The sequence below is a fragment of the Lissotriton helveticus genome, chromosome 12 (genome assembly GCF_964261635.1).
Source record: "Lissotriton helveticus chromosome 12, aLisHel1.1, whole genome shotgun sequence".
In the NCBI taxonomy this organism is placed as follows: domain Eukaryota; kingdom Metazoa; phylum Chordata; class Amphibia; order Caudata; family Salamandridae; genus Lissotriton; species Lissotriton helveticus.
In genome coordinates this window covers 369,893,467-369,911,999 of record NC_136073.1, presented here as the reverse complement: position 1 = coordinate 369,911,999, position 18,533 = coordinate 369,893,467, and the positions used below count along the sequence as shown (strand labels likewise).

The 18,533-nt window shown below is 45.0% G+C and overlaps 1 protein-coding gene across 1 annotated transcript in view; it reads right to left on the bottom strand.

The window, feature by feature from the left end:
- Nucleotides 1-2,732: 2,732 nt before the first annotated feature.
- The window catches only part of PEPD (peptidase D), a 166,078-nt gene continuing 150,277 nt past the window's right edge, over nt 2,733-18,533 (bottom strand). Inside the window, exons 14-15 of the mRNA XM_078670283.1 lie at nt 7,142-7,333; nt 2,733-3,155 (exon numbers count right to left, since the gene is read on the bottom strand). Coding sequence (XP_078526409.1) covers nt 3,012-3,155; nt 7,142-7,333 — 336 coding nt within the window. The 3' untranslated portion in view covers nt 2,733-3,011. The remainder of the gene's footprint in view (nt 3,156-7,141; nt 7,334-18,533) is intronic.

The following is an 18,533-nucleotide window of genomic DNA, read 5'->3' as shown; positions in this document are numbered from 1 at the left end:
GAATAGGATACATCCAGTTTTAAACTGAGATTGCTGCTCCACTGGCAGCCAGTGAAGCTCTTTTAGCAGCGGTCTAATATGGCACCATCTATCTTGTTGGTAAATGATTCTGGCTGCTTGATTCTGAATCATCTGCAAACGATGCTTCTGATTTTGCGGGAGGTCGAGGTATATCGCGTTCCCATAATCAATTTTTGAAAGTATCAAGGCGATAATGATTTGAATGCTAGCCTCTCTGCTGAAAAATCTTCTAATCTTTCGCAATTTCTGAACTTGGGCAAAGCAAGCAGAGGTAACAGAGCCAATCTGCGGGCTCATGGAGAGATCCACATCTATTTGTATGCCCAGACCCTTGATCAAAGGCTTAGGGTGAGGAGCCGCACCTAACTACAAAGGCCAGTGTGCGGGAGTCCAATACAGAAATTTGTTTTTGGGACTGATGATTTTGTTTTTTTCCGAATTCAGTTTCAAAGGTTGCTGTTCATCCAGTTCTGGATGAACAGCATTGAGTTCCTAACAAATTTATTTGATTTAGGTGACTCTTCAATGGTAAAAATTAGCTGCACATCATCAGCAGAGTTATATATTTTAATACCCATCTGAGTCTGGGTGTATATACACATTGAAGAGAATCGGGGAAAGAGAAGAACCGTGCAGAACTCCACAATTCATATTTACAGTATTGGACTTGTAGGGTGAGAGCCATACCGATTGCTTGCGGCCCTCTAAAATGGATCTGAACCAACCCCAGGGAGTGCCTCTGAGACCAGCTGCAGCAACACGATAAGGGGATGTTTCTTAATATGTAGATCATTGTGTAGTGTTAATTCTTCATAACCTCTCCAGTATTCTTTTTTTGAGTTACATTGTTGAAATAGCATTGATATTCTTATTAATAGACAAAGTGGTTTATAATCTGCTTTTGTAGAGGTTTTTCATGAAGGTTCGGGTTCGGTTCTGTGGTGACAGAACTACAAGATGAAAAGTCAAAGTGGTGACTGGTCTTGAAAATAAGTATTTATTAACATAGGTGCCCAGTTAACCTCCTCCCACTATCGGTATATTGAATAGAATTTAGATTCACCCTTAAAATGTTTTCTTAAGACTATTTTTGCAAAAGTTGAGAGTTTCGACTTTGGGCTGGTTTTTGGGCAGACAATGGTCCGTTTTGGGCTTATCCTTGAACGTCTTTGGGCTTGAGACGGGTCTCGAAATCTGGCAACACTGATTCTCACCTCGGAGCCGAGTCCCGGTGGGAATACATGCCTGATCACCACATTAAGTAAGTTCTATGCCACACCTCTGCCTATAAGGGTGATACAAATGTCTAGCATACGCTGACACACTGCTCTTTTTTTAATTGCTCCATAATTATTACTTGTGCCGTCACCTTGTGGTTCAGTTTCTATCCATCCGCTTAATTAACAAGAGCGCTCCAGACATTTTAGCACTTGCTGACTCCCCACTCATGTACCCTTCCAGACAAACCTTACACAAGGACTATGCTACTCTGGCTTGGCTCTCACCAAATTAAGAGGTCCCATTAACCGTCATACTGCCGTAAGTTGAAATGGGTTCTCCATCCAAACTATCCCTCGACCCATCTACCACTTGATTTTTAACACAGGTCACTAACCCCTAGAGGATATGGCACTCACCTCATTAGAACACTTGTGTCTTTTTGCTCCCTAGACAACAAGAAAAGATTTAATCAAGCGCAAGATAACACAGTACGAAGCCTTGCCATCAGCACAGGACTGACTAATTGTTTCTTCGGTAAGTTGAATTGCTTCCACCACTCTAACGACTGGGTGCTTAACTACTCTGACTTCCCCAAGTGAAGCGAAATACATTAACTACGCTTCTATGTCCCCCCCCTTACACGCTACGGTTTATACGATTAAATTGTCGCTCCAAAATATGTTGTATAGTAATACAACTGGTTCATCAATAGGTGGTGTCATACCCACGTGAAGACCTTACCATTCTGCACATTGCATTTTAAAAAAACAAACACCTTTTTAACTACGTCTTGAAACTATTAGCAGGCATCTAATTACTCCAGCCTGACAACATCCTCTTCCTTTTCTTTTCCAGTGATATTAGGTGCTCAGACACTTGTACTGAAGATGATTTCAAATGTCTAAGATTGAAACGCCGTCAACCTCATAACTAAATTAACTCATGGTTGTATTATATGAATTCATCAATAGGAGTTCAATGTTATATTTCTTAAGAGTTATATTTGTTTTACTATCTTCCACTCACTAAAGCACCTTTCTTTTTCACTTATTCATGAAAATTACAAAAAAACAAAAAAAAGAATATATTGATTTAAGAAAATGTTTTGATATGCTGCAATAAATTAATGAATTACACTTACACAAATAAACATTGGAGGTTCTACTTTATACTTGTCCTGTTTCCATTAGAGACTGTATACTCTAGAGTCCCGAATGAAAATGTACGGAACCTATTATTACATTTTTTCCTTTCTCTGGAAAGGAACTTGCCCGAGGCCATTGGCCCAATTGAACCATTGTTCGCCAAATATATTCCTGGAATCTTAGCCATAATTATTTCAAAGTACAGTATTGGATTGCTTGCACAGACATGGGCACGGATAGCAAATGTACCCTAGTGTTTCAGAATTTAGATATGAAAACAATGACCACAATGTGCGTGTTCACGTGCATGCCTCGCTCTTGCTGCTGGAATAAAAACCACAAATACAAAATGTATGCTTTTAATCAAAGAAAGCAGTGACACAGAATGCATAGTTTATATCTGAATCACCTTAGAGGTATGATCATCTTATAAAAACAGATATTCAGTAATATTCACATTGTAAAAATCAGCATTTGCATTTCACCAATTCATGCACTCTTGCATTTCTGAGGTTGCTGAAAGGCTGTGCATAGGAGAAGTTTTCATCACAATACTGTAGCTCTGCAAGAAACGCCGGACACAGGCGGCTGCTCAGTACCAATGTCTGAATCAATCTAGCAAGTTTAGAACTTTACACTGGCAATGGGATCTGCTGATTTGGTGCTGCCATGAGCCATAAATTCCTCTATCTCCTCCACCGTGCGTGGCACGCATGTCAGTAACTCCATCCCATTGGCTGTCACTGCGATGTCATCCTCGATGCGAACCTGGGAGGCAGGAAAGAAACAGTTACTCGATGCGGGGAACAACCTGTACCGCCCAATGAGCCGTCACTGCGAGACGGCCATGTGTAATGGATCTGGCCATACAGCAATTCTGGTCTTGCGTGTTTCTCCTAATAATAATAATAGCGACTATTAATGAAACGTATTTCAGTCAACATGTCAAAAGTACTCAGTTCTATAGGGTGTGGATGGTATATTACAGTAATAGTAAGTAATCTTTATTGTACAGTTAATTAGAACTCACAATTTAAAACTCACGATTTAAAAGAAAAATACTTTCAAACTTTAAAATACATAAATCAGCGTTGACTCACTTTATGCATTAGTGACTAAAATTCATGCTTTCAGTTTAGTTTATTGGTGTTATTCTGTGAGCCAGAGTCCCAATTCCTTTTTTGTTTGTTTTTGGGATGCCTGTTTAGGCATTCAGGCAATTCAAGACATAATAAAGTGCTTGTGCTTCAAGGTGCAAAAAAATAACTTATGCAAACAATCCCGCTGTGGTTTGGCTGTTGGCTTACTGGATAAGGTGTGCTAGCTGCCTACTAGTCTGCTTCCGCATGTATATTACAGAAACACACAGGGTTTTCAAGGACACTGCTGCTTTTCATGAACCACTGACTAAGAGACAATGGCCGTCAGTGGAGAGTGATATTTAGACGGTTTCTCAGACTTCAAATCCTATCTCATTCTACAATCTCAACAAAAATGTTGATTACAATCCAGGATCACTGTGTGCTGGTGAAACCTGGAGCAGTCAGACTCAGAACAAAATGGTGCCTGTTAACAACAGAGCTAAACAGAAGTCAACTTCCTCTCCTACATTGATCACCAATGCTGCCTGATTAAGTGAGGGTAAAGCCTATCACGTGTGCCTGGAGCATACTTTACACCAGAACAGCATTCTAGAGCACAAATGAAGAAGCAATGAGGTTTTAACAGTCTTTGTATGGCAGCATTGGTGAGCAATCTGCCCACCTGCAAAGGCTCTGTGCCTTTCCTGGTTCTATTGCCATTCTAAACTGATCCCTCTGTCTTAATTTAAGACATACTTCCTTGCTCACATGCCACCCTAGTTTGGACCCAGCCATATGCAAATCAGGCTTGGTCCTGCTCCTCATGGGAACAGACCAACCCGAACTGCCAAGCCAGGCCCTACCTGGACTGGAAACAAGCATCTTGGGACCATTTCGGGCTACACAGTGCTTTCTTTTCAGGTGTGACGGAGAGGCCGGGATGAGCAAGCAAGGATGGGGGTATGGGCAAGCAAAGACGGTGGGGAGGGGTTGGGTGAATGGGACAGCAAACATAGACTAATGGTGGTTGGGAGGGGAAATCAGCAAGTGGAAAAAAATTACCTCAATCACAGTGCAAGCAGCTGCCGGAGACCAATTCCACGCTCCACAGTAAGGAACGGAAGCAAAGCTTGGCCTTTGCTGGCCAATTAGGAGGTAGCAATGCAGAGTGACACAGAAGCCAACAAATGGTATGTAAAGGGTGGGCTGCAAGCCCTTTTTTTAAACAATAGTGTCTTGCAAACAAGAGTGCATGGCTCATGCAGGGGCGATGTTAAAAAGAGGCCAAACCCCAATTTAAAGTTCTCAGGAATCAAAATGACAAACCACAGTTCAAATAATGGGCCGCTAAATAACGGATATACTTACGCTGTGGGTGCTGCACGGTTATCAGACTTGCAGAATTAAACATTCAGGGGCCATGAGGGGGCCCAGCGCAGCCTCCTCCAGGCAAAGACTGGCCCTGGTGCAGCCTGCGCGTGTCCCTTGCAGCGGGGTATGGGGCAGCCCTTTACAGTGTATATTGTCTTTCTATCCTCCTCTTGCAGGACAACTGAATCAGATCAATGCAGTTGAGACAACTATCAAAATCAACACCGTGTTGGCTACCAACAACAAGGAGATGAAAAATGAGACCACAACTACCAAGATAACACCACAGAAAACACCATCCTAGAGGTGACCATCGATACCAGCACAACTAAGATCATCATTACCGAGGAGACTACCACGGAGAGCTCCACCACAAGGACTACCACCACAGAGTAATTAACCTACCAGACCAAAACCACCACCCCCACCACAATTTTAATCTACTGTTGCAACCATCCATGTATTCATAATGTTGTACCAAGTCAGAATTGAGAGTTACTTGTGAGGGATTCATGTCTATTTCTGCTCTTTCAAAAGGCCAATCCACGTGGCAGCTCGGTCTACACAGTCACATGCTGTGTTCAGCAAAAACATAGCCATTTGCTTTGCATCCATATAATTCCTTCTGTTAAGGATGGGGACTTGCGTGACTCTGGAGACAATCGACCCCTGTGCTGCTATATGCACAGAAGGACATTAGGAGAAATTAAAAAATATATATACATTGAAAGACACTAATGCTAAGGGGACATTGGAACAAAGTGCTCGGTTTTGAGCCTGGGCATGCTTGGAGACATCGAGGAGGTTTTGACATTCCATAGACAAACCATAGGCTTCAGCAATGCCGGAGCAACAGCGCTGACCATACGCTGTCAAAGGAGATGTCTTTATCAGTGAAGATAGAACTGAAGACTGCATTTGTGAAGGAAGAGGTACTGAACGCTTCACCAGCACAGTAATGATAACCAGCCACATACAGGTGGACCAAAAGGTGACTCGAAAGGTTAATGAAGCACATTGCGAACCCTGGAAAATAGGGGACACTGGAAAGATAACAGCACCTTGAGCGTATGATTCCTGATGTCTAGAGGGCCAGAAGAAATTCAACACAGCACATGACTACAGAGGAAGGATGTTTCTCATCCCCCACTTGTCAATTTAGTGAGATCAATTGTCGATAGTGACAAATGCAGTGATCTGAAGAGCACACACTTAAAACACAGGCAAGTCCGAGTCAGCATTCCATCCTACTGAGGTCTTTATACTGAGAAGCTGCAAAGGTAACCTGGCTCATAACATCATGTTTGAAAATTAGCAAAATGTATTAAAGACCTTATCCATCGAGTCATCTGATTGTTCGTCCTTGGCATGTTGGAGTTAATCAGAAGATACCTCTGCTACAGTAGAGCCTTCTACAGATGCTGGGGCAATGGCCAAAGTGTTAGACATATTGCTCAACATGAATTTGGACCTTTTGGAACCACCTTGTTCCCTGTTGGATGCACTTTGAACCATGATTTGACATCCTAAACCGTCTGAGCAAGGTACAGAGTTTAATCAGTATTTGCTGCGTGAATGGAATTATGAGGACTTCTGTGTGAGCATCACTGTGGGAGGTAGAACCCTAAATGTACACAGAGTAGAGTCTCATAATGGCCAGAGCCCGTAGGCTGGACTGAGCAATCCTGGCATGAGCGTCAGTGTTAAGTCACCTGGCACTTTTAGACTGAGCTACATGGTACTTTGTAAATGCATCTCAGGGTAAGCGACAGTTGAGCACTCAACGTAAAAAAACACTCTTACTGAACAGACCAGGAGCAAGGACCGGAGTGCCTCCAAATGACGTGGTTCAGAAACCCTGAAGGAAGCTAATCCTGAAAAGATCAATCCACAAATATAATTACTTCTTCAATGTTCTTGCTAAAATACAACACTGCTGTGGCTCACTTGCTCAAAAATGGCTTCTGCAGCACATATATTTACTAAAGTTGATGACATTTGGAATAAGTGGGAGCCCACGGAAATAAGAAAACAAGCTACTAATCAGGAGAAACATTTCTACAAGCAAAAACGATACTGAGGTATTGTTTGAAAAGTGCATGAGTGGGGCAGGGGCAAGCTCTGTGCATTGCTGGCAGAGCCCTTTAAATGGCTTTCACATACAATTATCCTAACTTATGTTGTGCAGAAATGTTACAGTTCACTTCTATACCAGATACATCACAGACATCTTAGGAACTTAGGAGTACTTTAGCATACCAACAGACCCATCCTGATTTGTTCCATTAACCAATTACTTACTCCTCCAAATCCTCGAAAGCGCTGAAGTGCTTCGCTGTTGATGAAACATGATTGTGCGGGGTCTGCCAGCGCTTGGTCGAGCAAGTGATCAATAAAATAAATTCCTGGTTCAATTGTTAGCACCATGCCTTCCTGAAGAATCCGTCCAGTACGCAAGCTTTTGAGACCAGGCTCCGTACTCCGTTCAACTCCCTAAAAAGGAATCATTGTTTTAAAATGGTGCAAATAACAATCATTGTGTTACATGGAGTACAACACAAGAAAACCTATAGATTAGAATGAGCAGGAGAAAAGAACCATGCCCAGGAGATCCCACATCCCACTGCAGTCATGTATCATATTTTTTGTCACACAATCAAGACAGCAGAATCAATGGAAATTCACATTTTCTACCTGAGCGTTGTTAACTTGAAAACATCAAGAAGTGAAGGTAAAGCTCAGAATTCCATAACATTGAGAGAGAGAGACACTGTAAATGTGGCAGAGCTTTCTTAAAGGATATTGAACAAATGCATAGGGAACATGATCGTTTGATTATCCGGAAAACCCTTGGCAAAGAGCTGATGAGAAGGATGGCTAGTGTGTTAAGTGCAAAAAGTATAAATGTGACTATTAACAGTATGCAAGCTAAAGTGACTGCTCACAGAGCTTGCTAAAAATAATCACTACTGCTCATTTCCAATCACACTGTACTTCAATAAAAGAGGTCTGGTGAAGTTGTTGGTCAGCTCTTACAAAAGTCAATCCACTATGGCTTAATTGATCAAAACCCATCTTACACAATTCTTTTGCATGTCATCCCTTTAAGTAAGCACACGGCACAGCTAGTGCAAATGGAACAAATAAGCAGAGAAAAACATCTCATCTACGACATACCGCTTAGGTACTGTCTTTAAATATTGATTCACTGGATTCATTGTTGAAAGAATGGTGTGAACATTTTCCTTGTGTCAGATGGCCTTTTAGGTAGTACTTTTTTAGGTAACTTAAATTAACAAGTAGAAAAAATAATGACACTGCTTAGGATCAAGACATGGATCTATCTCCCTGGTAGGTCGCTGCTCAAAGAAGCAAATACAAATATTTGTAAGCATTTTCGCATTTCAAAGAAGACCTAGAATATAATGAAAAAGCAAAAGATTAGGCAAAATATTTCACCCAAATCTCAGGGATTATAAACTCATGAATACATAGTGAGACTGGTACTGGGACTGTGAATCCCTACGCAAGCATTGTTTTTCCAGTCTAAGAAGAGGCATAAGAGATCAGATGTACATAGAAATACAGAAAGATGATCAATTTCTGGCTCTTAAGGCTACCAGGGGACCCATGAAATGGCTTACACTACCCCATGCATCCCACCATATCAGATGATTTCCACACCTCCTCCTCCCACCTTACAAAAGCCCCCATACCTCTTCGAGGACTACTCCTGCAGAGAAGAGGCTGTGGGTGAGCAAACGATCCTAAACTTAGACACCATTATTCACATGAAACTAGAGATATTCAGAGATGATTATAGTGAACTGTAGTTTATATTCAGTACTTTGGGAAATTGTGCAGAACTTTTTAATCTGGAATTAGCACCTTCAGAAGTATGACTTTGCAGCCATTAAGAGCTACAAAAATGTAACCAGTCAAAATTACAGATATTAAGTATTACAGCAAAAGGTTCAGCATCTAATTGGTGTACATATTGAATGCTTTGTTCCTCTAAGAATGCAAGGAAAATAAAATACCCTACTGCTGACTCACTGTAGGCTATGCTTAGTTGCCAGCAAATGTTTACTTCGTGAGATTCAAAAGTGTCTTGAGTTGGAAAGCTCAATACTGAGTCACTGAACAAATTTATTGGAATTCTGTTTTCCTGCTTCCCTGCTTTAGCTTGGTAAAAGCAAAACGAGAGAGAGAGAAGAACTCTATTTATTTAGACTGTAGTCTTTAAACTTCAAGAACATATAAAAGTCAAACACTGTACAAAAAACAATCAGTAGCGGGATAATACAAACATATATAAAATCACACAATTACTTTCTGTGCAACTCTACATATCTACTTCTATGCTAAAATCAATTTCATCAATATTCTAAGTTGTAAAATCAATAAAAGTATAAAACCCTCCACACAGAATAAAAGTTGACGTTACAAATCTCTTAAAGATAAAAGCAAGTTCTTTACATTCATCATTATTCATTTACAATAAAATATTAGGACAGTATGAGCTAGCTTCACCTCGGTTTTTCGCCTTTGACTTTTGCGGGAGAGGGTGTAAAGTAAATTCATCACTGTACTTTCTTAAGCTTTTGTCCTCGCCAGTTTGTTGACCCCTCTCAGATAGTTACCAAGTCAAATTGCTATATCCAAATATTCCATTCCTATCAGTAAATTAATTGCTTGGGCTAGTAATCTTATGCCATATTTTATAAATAAGGGTCGTAAGTACAGTTCTCTCACTTCTACACACGTAAGACAATCTAGCAATATGTGCAACATTTCACACGTGGTCCCCAGTCCACACTTGCATATACCATCGGGATATAACATTTCTGCCTTAAGTCTCCCCTCCATTAGCCAAGGGATGATACCAATTCGGATTTTCAAAATATCCCACCTAAATACATAGTTCGGCAGGGTTTCTAAATAAGGATACCATGCATCATTTTCCCATGCTTCTATCATGTTTTGGACCGATTTTGTATTTCTCAGGTATCCTAAGTCCTGAATTCTTGAATGCTCCCTTCCTTGTGCTCTGAGTGCACTCTTTCTGAAATCTACGTCTAAGAAATTTTGATTTACTCCCACGTTTAGACTCCAGATTATCTCCTTTATTTTCCTTTTTGCCTCCATTGCCCATCTTAGGCTGCTATGCCGGATTTCATCACTGCACCAATGTGGGACCTTTTGAGCTTCCCCTTGGGATTGGCGTTTCCAGAATCTTGCCACAGCCATTTTGGCCTGGGTATTCCATCCCATCATTCCTGTCTCTAATCTAATTGCCTGTATCATTGCTGACTTTGGCAGGGACAGTAGCATTTTTAAAGCCTTACCTTCCTCCCGATCCCACACCCCTTTACCACAGAAGAGGAGCACCTCTACCCCATACAGTACTTGTCGGGGAATCATGGCTTCATAAGCCTTTAACAGGGGTTTGTGTGACAAGTCCCCATAATCTTTATTACATTTTTTCAAACCACAAATGGAGGAAGATGCTTTTGCATTTTGATTTTCCACATTTTTATCCCATTTTAAAGAGGATTCGAACCATAGGCCTAGGTATTTATATTCTTTTACCGTTTTCAATTTTGTTTTATCTAGATACCAGCTAAAGCTCATGGACCTTTTTCCGAAACACAAGATCTTTGTCTTGTGCATATTTACTACTAGCAATTTTGCCTTACAATAGTCATTAAAAGCGTTTAGTTTTCTCTGTAACCCTAGCTCTGTCTGGTCAGTAATCACTAGATCATCTGCATACAACAGGCTTGCGACCCCTTTACCACAGAAGAGGAGCACCTCTACCCCATACATTACTTGTGGGGGAATAATGGCTTCATAAGCCTTTAACAGGGGTTTGTGTGACAAGTCCCCATAATCTTTATTACATTTTTTCAAACCACAAATGGAGGAAGATGCTTTTGCATTTTGATTTTCCACATTTTTATCCCATTTTAAAGAGGATTCGAACCATAGGCCTAGGTATTTATATTCTTTTACCGTTTTCAATTTTGTTTTATCTAGATACCAGCTAAAGCTCATGGACCTTTTTCCGAAACACAAGATCTTTGTCTTGTGCATATTTACTACTAGCAATTTTGCCTTACAATAGTCATTAAAAGCGTTTAGTTTTCTCTGTAACCCTAGCTCTGTCTGGTCAGTAATCACTAGATCATCTGCATACAACAGGCTTGCGACCTTTCTTCCACTCATTCTGGGGCTGGCACTTTTTTCGACATCCAATGCTGCTGGACGTCTGCTAAAAAAATTGAAAAGAGGATGGGCCCTAAGGCGCAACCCGGTCTTAGCCCATTCCCTATATCTATTTTCCTTGTCAGTGCCCCCTGGGTGTCTTTTATTACTTGGGCCCAGTTCCCTCTAAGCAGTTCTTTTAGGATTGCTAGTAAGCAAACTGGGATATCATATTTGATCAGGCACTCCCATAATCTCCTGCGGTCCACCGAGTCAAAGGCTGCCCGGAAGTCGACAAAACAACAGAACATTTCCCCGTTTGTTTTATCGACTTCCGGGCAAGTGCCCAAAGTGCATAGCAGTGGTCCACCGGTCAGTGTCCTTCTTTAAATCCCCCCTGTTCCACCGGGAGGATTGAGTTCGCTTCTACCCAGTTTTTTAGTTTGCCTAGCACTATTTTTGCGAATATCTTCTCCCCAATGTCAAGTAGATTGATTAATCTATAGTTTTTTGGGGTGTGCATATCCCCTTTCTTATGTATGGGCCTTACTATAGCCCCTTTCCAGTTACCGGGGAACCTCCCAGTATCTAAAATTGCTCGGAACATATTTGCGAAGAAATCCGCCCACCAATCTGTTTGAGTTTTAATTATCTGTGCCGGGAGGTTATCTGGGCCTGCTGCTCTTGTTAGATTCAAGACCATTATCGTTTTTTTAACTTCACGGACTGAAAAATCAAGTTTTATATCTGCTACCAGACCGCTCCAGTCTGTGTACAGATTCTCTTCCCGGTTAGTCCCAGGCTATACAAGTCCTGTAAATATTCCTGCCAAGCTGCTTCTTCCACTATACATTTTATTGCTCCTGGCTGGCGGTCTGCTACTGAGTGCACTAGCTTCCAGAACTGGCGTAGGTTCCTTGTTTCGATTGCCTCAAGTAACTTTAACCAGCAACCTTCTTTAAATTATCTTTTTGTCCTTAGCATGTTGTATTCTCTTTTTAAGGCCACGAGGGCGTTTCCACTACCCTGGTCCCCCTTTAAGGATTTACGGCGTGCCATTCTCCTCACTTCTCTTTTTTTCTCCTGACATTTCCTTGTGAACCAGCCAGTTTGTTTCTCCGTCTTTAGACTGCTCACTTTAGTTTTATTTTTGCCACTATTTCCATTTTTCAGTCCCTTACTGAGAGTTAGGACCACCTCCTCAATTTTTCCTACGTACCAATCTAGGCTCTGGCCACTTACTTTCTCCAGATCTAAATTCTGTTGTAGCTTTATTAACCCCTTCGACGCTCATGACGAGCTCAGCTCGTCATGAGTTTTACCTCTGGTACACTCATGACAAAGTGAGCTCGTCATGAACAATGGGTTTTTGAATTTTCCAGCGCACAGCGGGAAAATGCACCGCATGGATGCGGTTAATCTGGGGACATATTCTTCCGTTAACCTAGTTGTACATCGTCTAGGGTAGTCTATCTTTTGTTCCATCACTTGTGAACGGGGTTCTAGCTGTACATCAGGGATCTCCAAGACAACCACATTATGGTCGCTTCCTTCTCTATTCAGGATCCTAAACCCAGTAATTAGCTGGAAGTTCCAAGGTGACATGAAAACATAATCAATAGAGCAGATTCGAGTTCCCAGCTTGAATGTTTTTTTCGCAGGACAGTCTAATTGGCATCTTCCATTTAGGCAAAAAAGGTTTTTGGCTCCCAAAATATATCCCAACTGCGTATCCTTAGCACTTGTTATACATTCTGGGAAGATAGCTTGTGGTATCTCATAGGCCTCTAGTATTTCTTGAAACCAGCAGTTTACATTCTTAGGGTGTAGTTTATGATTAAAATCGCCCATTAATATAATCATATCCGTGCCATACTTTTCACAAAGATAATCCATATCTTCTTTAAAAAGAACCATTTCATCTGCATATTGCTCTGTAGAACCCCATTGCATGTACACATTTATAATCAAAAGCATATCCATTTTTATGAACCCCGATAAGGAGTAGTTTCTGTCCTGTAACTCCAGTTCTGTAGTAGGGGTATCTCTGTTATAGTCATAATCTAGTGAATAGTCCCGCCCATGTGCGCGGACCCCGGAGCAATCAAAAATAATCTCTTAAGCTGTCAAAACATGCAGACCTGCATAGACACTTAAGAGAGAATTTAAAGACAGATAATGCAGCCTATATCCACAGGCTACACTGTCCAATACTTCAACTGGAAATTCCACCAAAAACCACAACAGCACAGCCTGTCCAGGGTTTTCCACAGAGAAAAACCTTGCTTTTAACAGCAAAACCCTCTGGAATGATAGAGAGGAAGGAGTGGACAGACAAGCCCCATAGGCTGCCATTATGTGGCTCAAAACAGGATACTGTGCCTTTAAGAGAACCTTCCAGAAGCCTCACAGTATCCCAGAATGCAGTGCAGGTCCCTTTCACCTTCAGTTCTTTTTGAAGGCGCAACACGCCAGACCTGTAGCATTCCTTACATGAATATCTCTCTCCACCGGGGAGGAGGGCGGGCGCTTATGACTATAACAGAGATACCCCTACTACAGAACTGGAGTTACAGGACAGAAACTACTCCTTCTGTAGTAGGGGATCTCTGTGTATAGTCATAATCTAGTGAATAGAATGGCAAGCCCATCCCCACACCAAAGCGGCGGTGGAGAAACGAGAAATAACACCACTATTGTGCGAACAAATTTCGCAGCGAAGCCTGCCCAACCTGAGCATCTGCCCTGGTATCAGTGTCCAGACAGTAATGCTTAGCCAAGGTATGGACCGTCTTCCAAGTGGCGGCCTTGCAGATTTCTGCAATCGGAACATTAAGCAGCAAAGCAGTCGTGGCAGCTTTGCCCCTGGTGGAATGAGCCTTAGGTTTACCTCCTAAGGTCGTATTAGTCTGTAGGTAACACAATAGTGTACAGGACACAATCCACCTAGAGATGGACTGTTTTGAGGTAGCAAGACCGGTCCAGACTGATCCATAATTGACAAACAATAGATCTGAACCAAGAATATCTCTGGTTTTAGCCAGATAAAATTCCAACACCCTCCTAACATCCAGGGAATGTAGGGACCTTCCCGCTGGAGATGCCGGATTCTGAACGAACGTAGGCAAAGCTATTGTCCGGTTGACATGAAAACCAGAAATAACCTTAGGAAGACATTAAGGGTGAGTATGCGTAACAACCTCAGCAGTATGAAATACAGTATAAGGTCCTTGGCAACACAACGCCTGAATATCACTCCCCCTGCGGGCCGATGCGATGGCCACGAGGAACGCCGCCTTCCAGGACAGATGCTGCAACGAAGCCCTATGAATAGGTTCAAAAGGCTCCTACATCAATCTGGACAGCACCACATTCAATTCCCATGAAGGCGAAGGAAGCCAGACAGGAGGGAATGCTTTCTTCCAGCCTTCCAAAAAAATCTTTGATCACAGGGATCTGGAAGAAGGAAGTCTGAAGGGCATTTCCTGTAGGCAGTCAGCGCAGCAAAATGAACCGTAATGGATTAGACATAAGGCCCGACTGCGCCAGGCGTAGAAGATACAGAAGGAAGACATCTTCCTTACACGTCGACAGGTCATGGTCCTTGGACTTGCACCAGAAGCAAAAACTTCTTCCACTAGTAAGCAGAAGAAGTCCTAGTGGAAGGATGCTTAGCCTCCTTCAGTATATCCATACAGACTTCTGGTAGATTCAAATGGCCATATCACACTATCTCAAGAGCCATGCAGCCAAACTCAAAGACGAGAGGTTGGGGTGCAACGTCTGCCCCCTGACCTTTGCGAGAAGGTCCGGCCTGCAAGGCCTCCGTAGGAGAGGACGGAGAGACCGGTGAAGCAGGTCCGTGAACCACCACTGTCTGGGCCATTCCGGGGCAATCAGGATCATCCGCGCCCTGGACTGGGACAGCTTGATGAACACCGCCGGAATCAAGGGAAAGGGTGGAAAGGCGCACAGAAAGCTGTTCGACCAGTTAATCCAGAACGCATTCCGCAGCTTCCCAACAGGCAGTACCTGGGGGCGAAGTCTCGGCATTTGCCGAAGACTTCTCCTAGTACTTCGTCGTTTATGACCCATTCGTGGCTTTCCTGAATCAGTCTGCTCAGCACGTCTGCCTGAACATTCTGCACACCTGGCAGATGGGTAGCCGTTAGAGTCAGTCGCCAGATCGCCCGCGCCTCCTGCGACAGAGTGCGCGATCTCGAACCCCCCTGCTTGTTGAGGTAATACATTGTGGTCAAATTGTCCGTTGTACAAGCAGAGAGTTGGTCTGGAGGGACAGAAGAAACGCCTTCAATGCCAAGGGAACAGCTCTGAGTTCCCAGAAAATGATGTGATACGTGGACTCCCTCGGGGACCACGTTCCTTGTCTCTGCAAGTCTCCGGAAAGCGCCCCCCCCCAGCCGTGGAGAGACGCACCCGTCACGACAGTCTGTGCGGAAATGTCCTTGTGAAAGGGAACCCCTCTTAGGAGATTCTCAGCTGAACACCACCACTTCAGAGACTGAAGAGCACGCAGAGACAGTCGTATCTTGTCGCCCAAGGATCCTTTCCTCTAATCCCACTGATCCTCCAAGCACTCCTGCAAAGGTCTCATGAGCAGCCGTGCGTGTGGCGTGAGGAATATACAAGAGGCCACCGACCCCAGTAGAGAAGACACCGTCTCCACTGCCGCAGATGGGGCGGTCACAAGAGCCTGAGCCTTCCCAAGGGGAGATAATCGACTCTCCTCCGAAGAAGACACGCTTGCTGACAGCGTATTGACGGAGGCTCCCAAGTACTGTATGCACTGGACCAGAATGGGGACAGACTTGGACATGTTGATGTGCAACCCCAGCTCGCTCCAGAGAACGCACGTCCTCTTGAAGTGCGCCTGAGCTTCCGAGAAGGAGGAGGCCCTGACCAACCAATCGTCCAGGCACGGTTAGAGAAGCCACCTCGTTTTTCCACAGGCGTGCAGCTACCACTGCCATGCACTTCGAGAATAGTCTGGGCGCAGACCTCAGCCCGACTGGCAGTACTGAGTACTGATAATGATGGGCGCCGACTTGGAATCGCAGAAACTTCCTGTGTGCAATGAGCACATGGGAGTATGCATCCCGTAGATCTATGGCACCAAGCCAATCTCCCTGTTGCAGCTGAGTATAAACCTGATGCAACGACAGCATGCAAAACTCCTCTACTGCGAATCCACTTGTTTGCTTGTCGCAAATCCAGAATGGGCCTGAACTCGTACCTGTCCTTCTCGTGAACCAGAAGAACCGGGAGTACAGACCTCTCCCCCTTTGGGACAGAGGTACGCCCTCTACCGCCCTTGTCCTAAACAGGACAACGGCCTCTGCTTAGAGCTCGCACCGCTGAAACCGCGAGCCGACCGGAGGAAGTGCTGGAGGAGGGCCGATGAACCGAAGACTGACTCAGACCCTGCCGGCCTTTGTTCGCCGAGGAGCCACAAGCTCTCCCGCATATGCGCACAACATACTTGTAAAGCATTAAATGGCGGCCCGGGACCACCGGCAAAACCTGGGAGGAAAACGCCGCTAGAAAGGGCAGAAGGCCTCAGGCCGTTCTCCGCGCCCCAAACCTACAGCCGTCCAAAAGTCTCCGATTCAGACTTCATGCGGGCCACTCACTACTCTGATGGCAACCCAAGGGCCGCCCAAAGAACGGGAGAGTAGAAGCACACTGCTGAGCCGCAGGCTGCAGAGACGTCAGGCGAAGAAAAGTATGGCAACGTAGGACAAACCCACAATACCTGGGGGTCGGCAGGAGAGAAAAACTTCGCTCCGACACCGATGCCTAGAACCGAAACTATCAGGCCATTAGACCACCTCTTGTAAGGCTTCCCTCCTGTCTCTCGGCAGAGGAACCACAAATCGGTTAAGAAAACCCCCCCCACAGAGGGATCTCACAACAACGGTCCAACAACAGCGGGCCACAGCGCGAGGTCCACATGCCGCCACCCCTGCGACCAAGTCAGGAGCACGGTCGGAGCCAGAACCTCCTGCCAAGCGGTAGTGGACGAAAGGTAAGTCCCGCCAACCAGTAAAGAGTCGGAGAGGGACTCCCCGTACTCATGGCAGACGCATCCCTGGCATCAAGGCACGGAGGTTCGCAGACTGAGGGGCAAAAGGCCCCTGGGGTGGTGGACGGAAGAGGGAACCGAGAGGATTCTGAAACATCCCCGGTGGTCTCACCAGTAGTGGATGAGCAGGAGGCGACCTAGCAGACGTGCAGGCATGCAAGCACTCAAAACTAAGCAAAAGGACAAACGTCCACCGCGTACACGTGGTGAGTAACCACCAACTCCCCATCAGAAGGGTTCCTCGACGCTGATCAACTGCTCTGCGTCGTGAGTGGAAGGTGCCGGGAACACAAAGTCCCCTCTACGACGGGAGGCTCACCAAGGAGCGAGGCCTGGAACCAGACCCAGGCGTCAAGAGCCGGCAGTACTCTGCGGCTGTAACCCATGACGCCGACCTCACTACGACGTCACCATCACTAAGATAGTGACTGTCTCTACGACAACCAACACTCAGACGTCAAAATGTCACTAGGTGTCAAACACGGAGACGCCGAGCCATCCCTAACGGTGACGGCCGGACCCAACGGAAGAGGGCAGAGCCCAAGAGACCAATGCCCCAAAAGGAGCATCACTGCTCCATGACGTCGAGACTCACCGCTCCATGACGTCTAGCCTCACTGTCCCATGACATCGAGCATCCCTGCCCCATGACGTCGAGCATCCCTGCTCCATGACGTCGAGCATCACCGCTCCATGACGTCGAGCATCACCGCTCCATGACGTCGAGCATCACCGCTCCATGACGTCAAGCATCACCGTTCCATGACGTCGAGCAACACTGCTCCATGACGTCGAGGCGCCCCATGACGTCGGGGAACCCCATGACGTCAAGATACTCCATGACATAGAGACACCCCATGACGTCGACGTCGAGACACCCCATGACGTCGACTTCGAGACACCCCATGATGTTGACGTCGAGACACTCCATGACGTCGACCTCGAGACACTCCATGACGTCGACGTCGAGACATCCCATGACGTCGAGACACTCCATGACGTCGACGTCAAGACACTCCATGACGTCGACGTCAAGACACTCCATGACGTCGACGTCGAGACACTCCATGACGTCGACGTCGAGACACTCCATGACGTCGAGACACTCCATGACGTCGACGTCGAGACACTCCATGACGTCGACGTCGAGACACTCCATGACGTCGAGGCACCTCATGACGTCGAGGCACTCCATGACGTCGAGGCACTCCATGACGTCGAGGCACTCCATGACGTCGAGGCACTCCATGACGTCGAGGCACTCCATGACGTCGAGGCACTCCATGACGTCGAGGCACTCCATGACGTCGAGGCACTCCATGACGTCGAGGCACCTCATGACGTCGAAGCACCTCATGACGTCGAAGCACTCCATGACGTCGA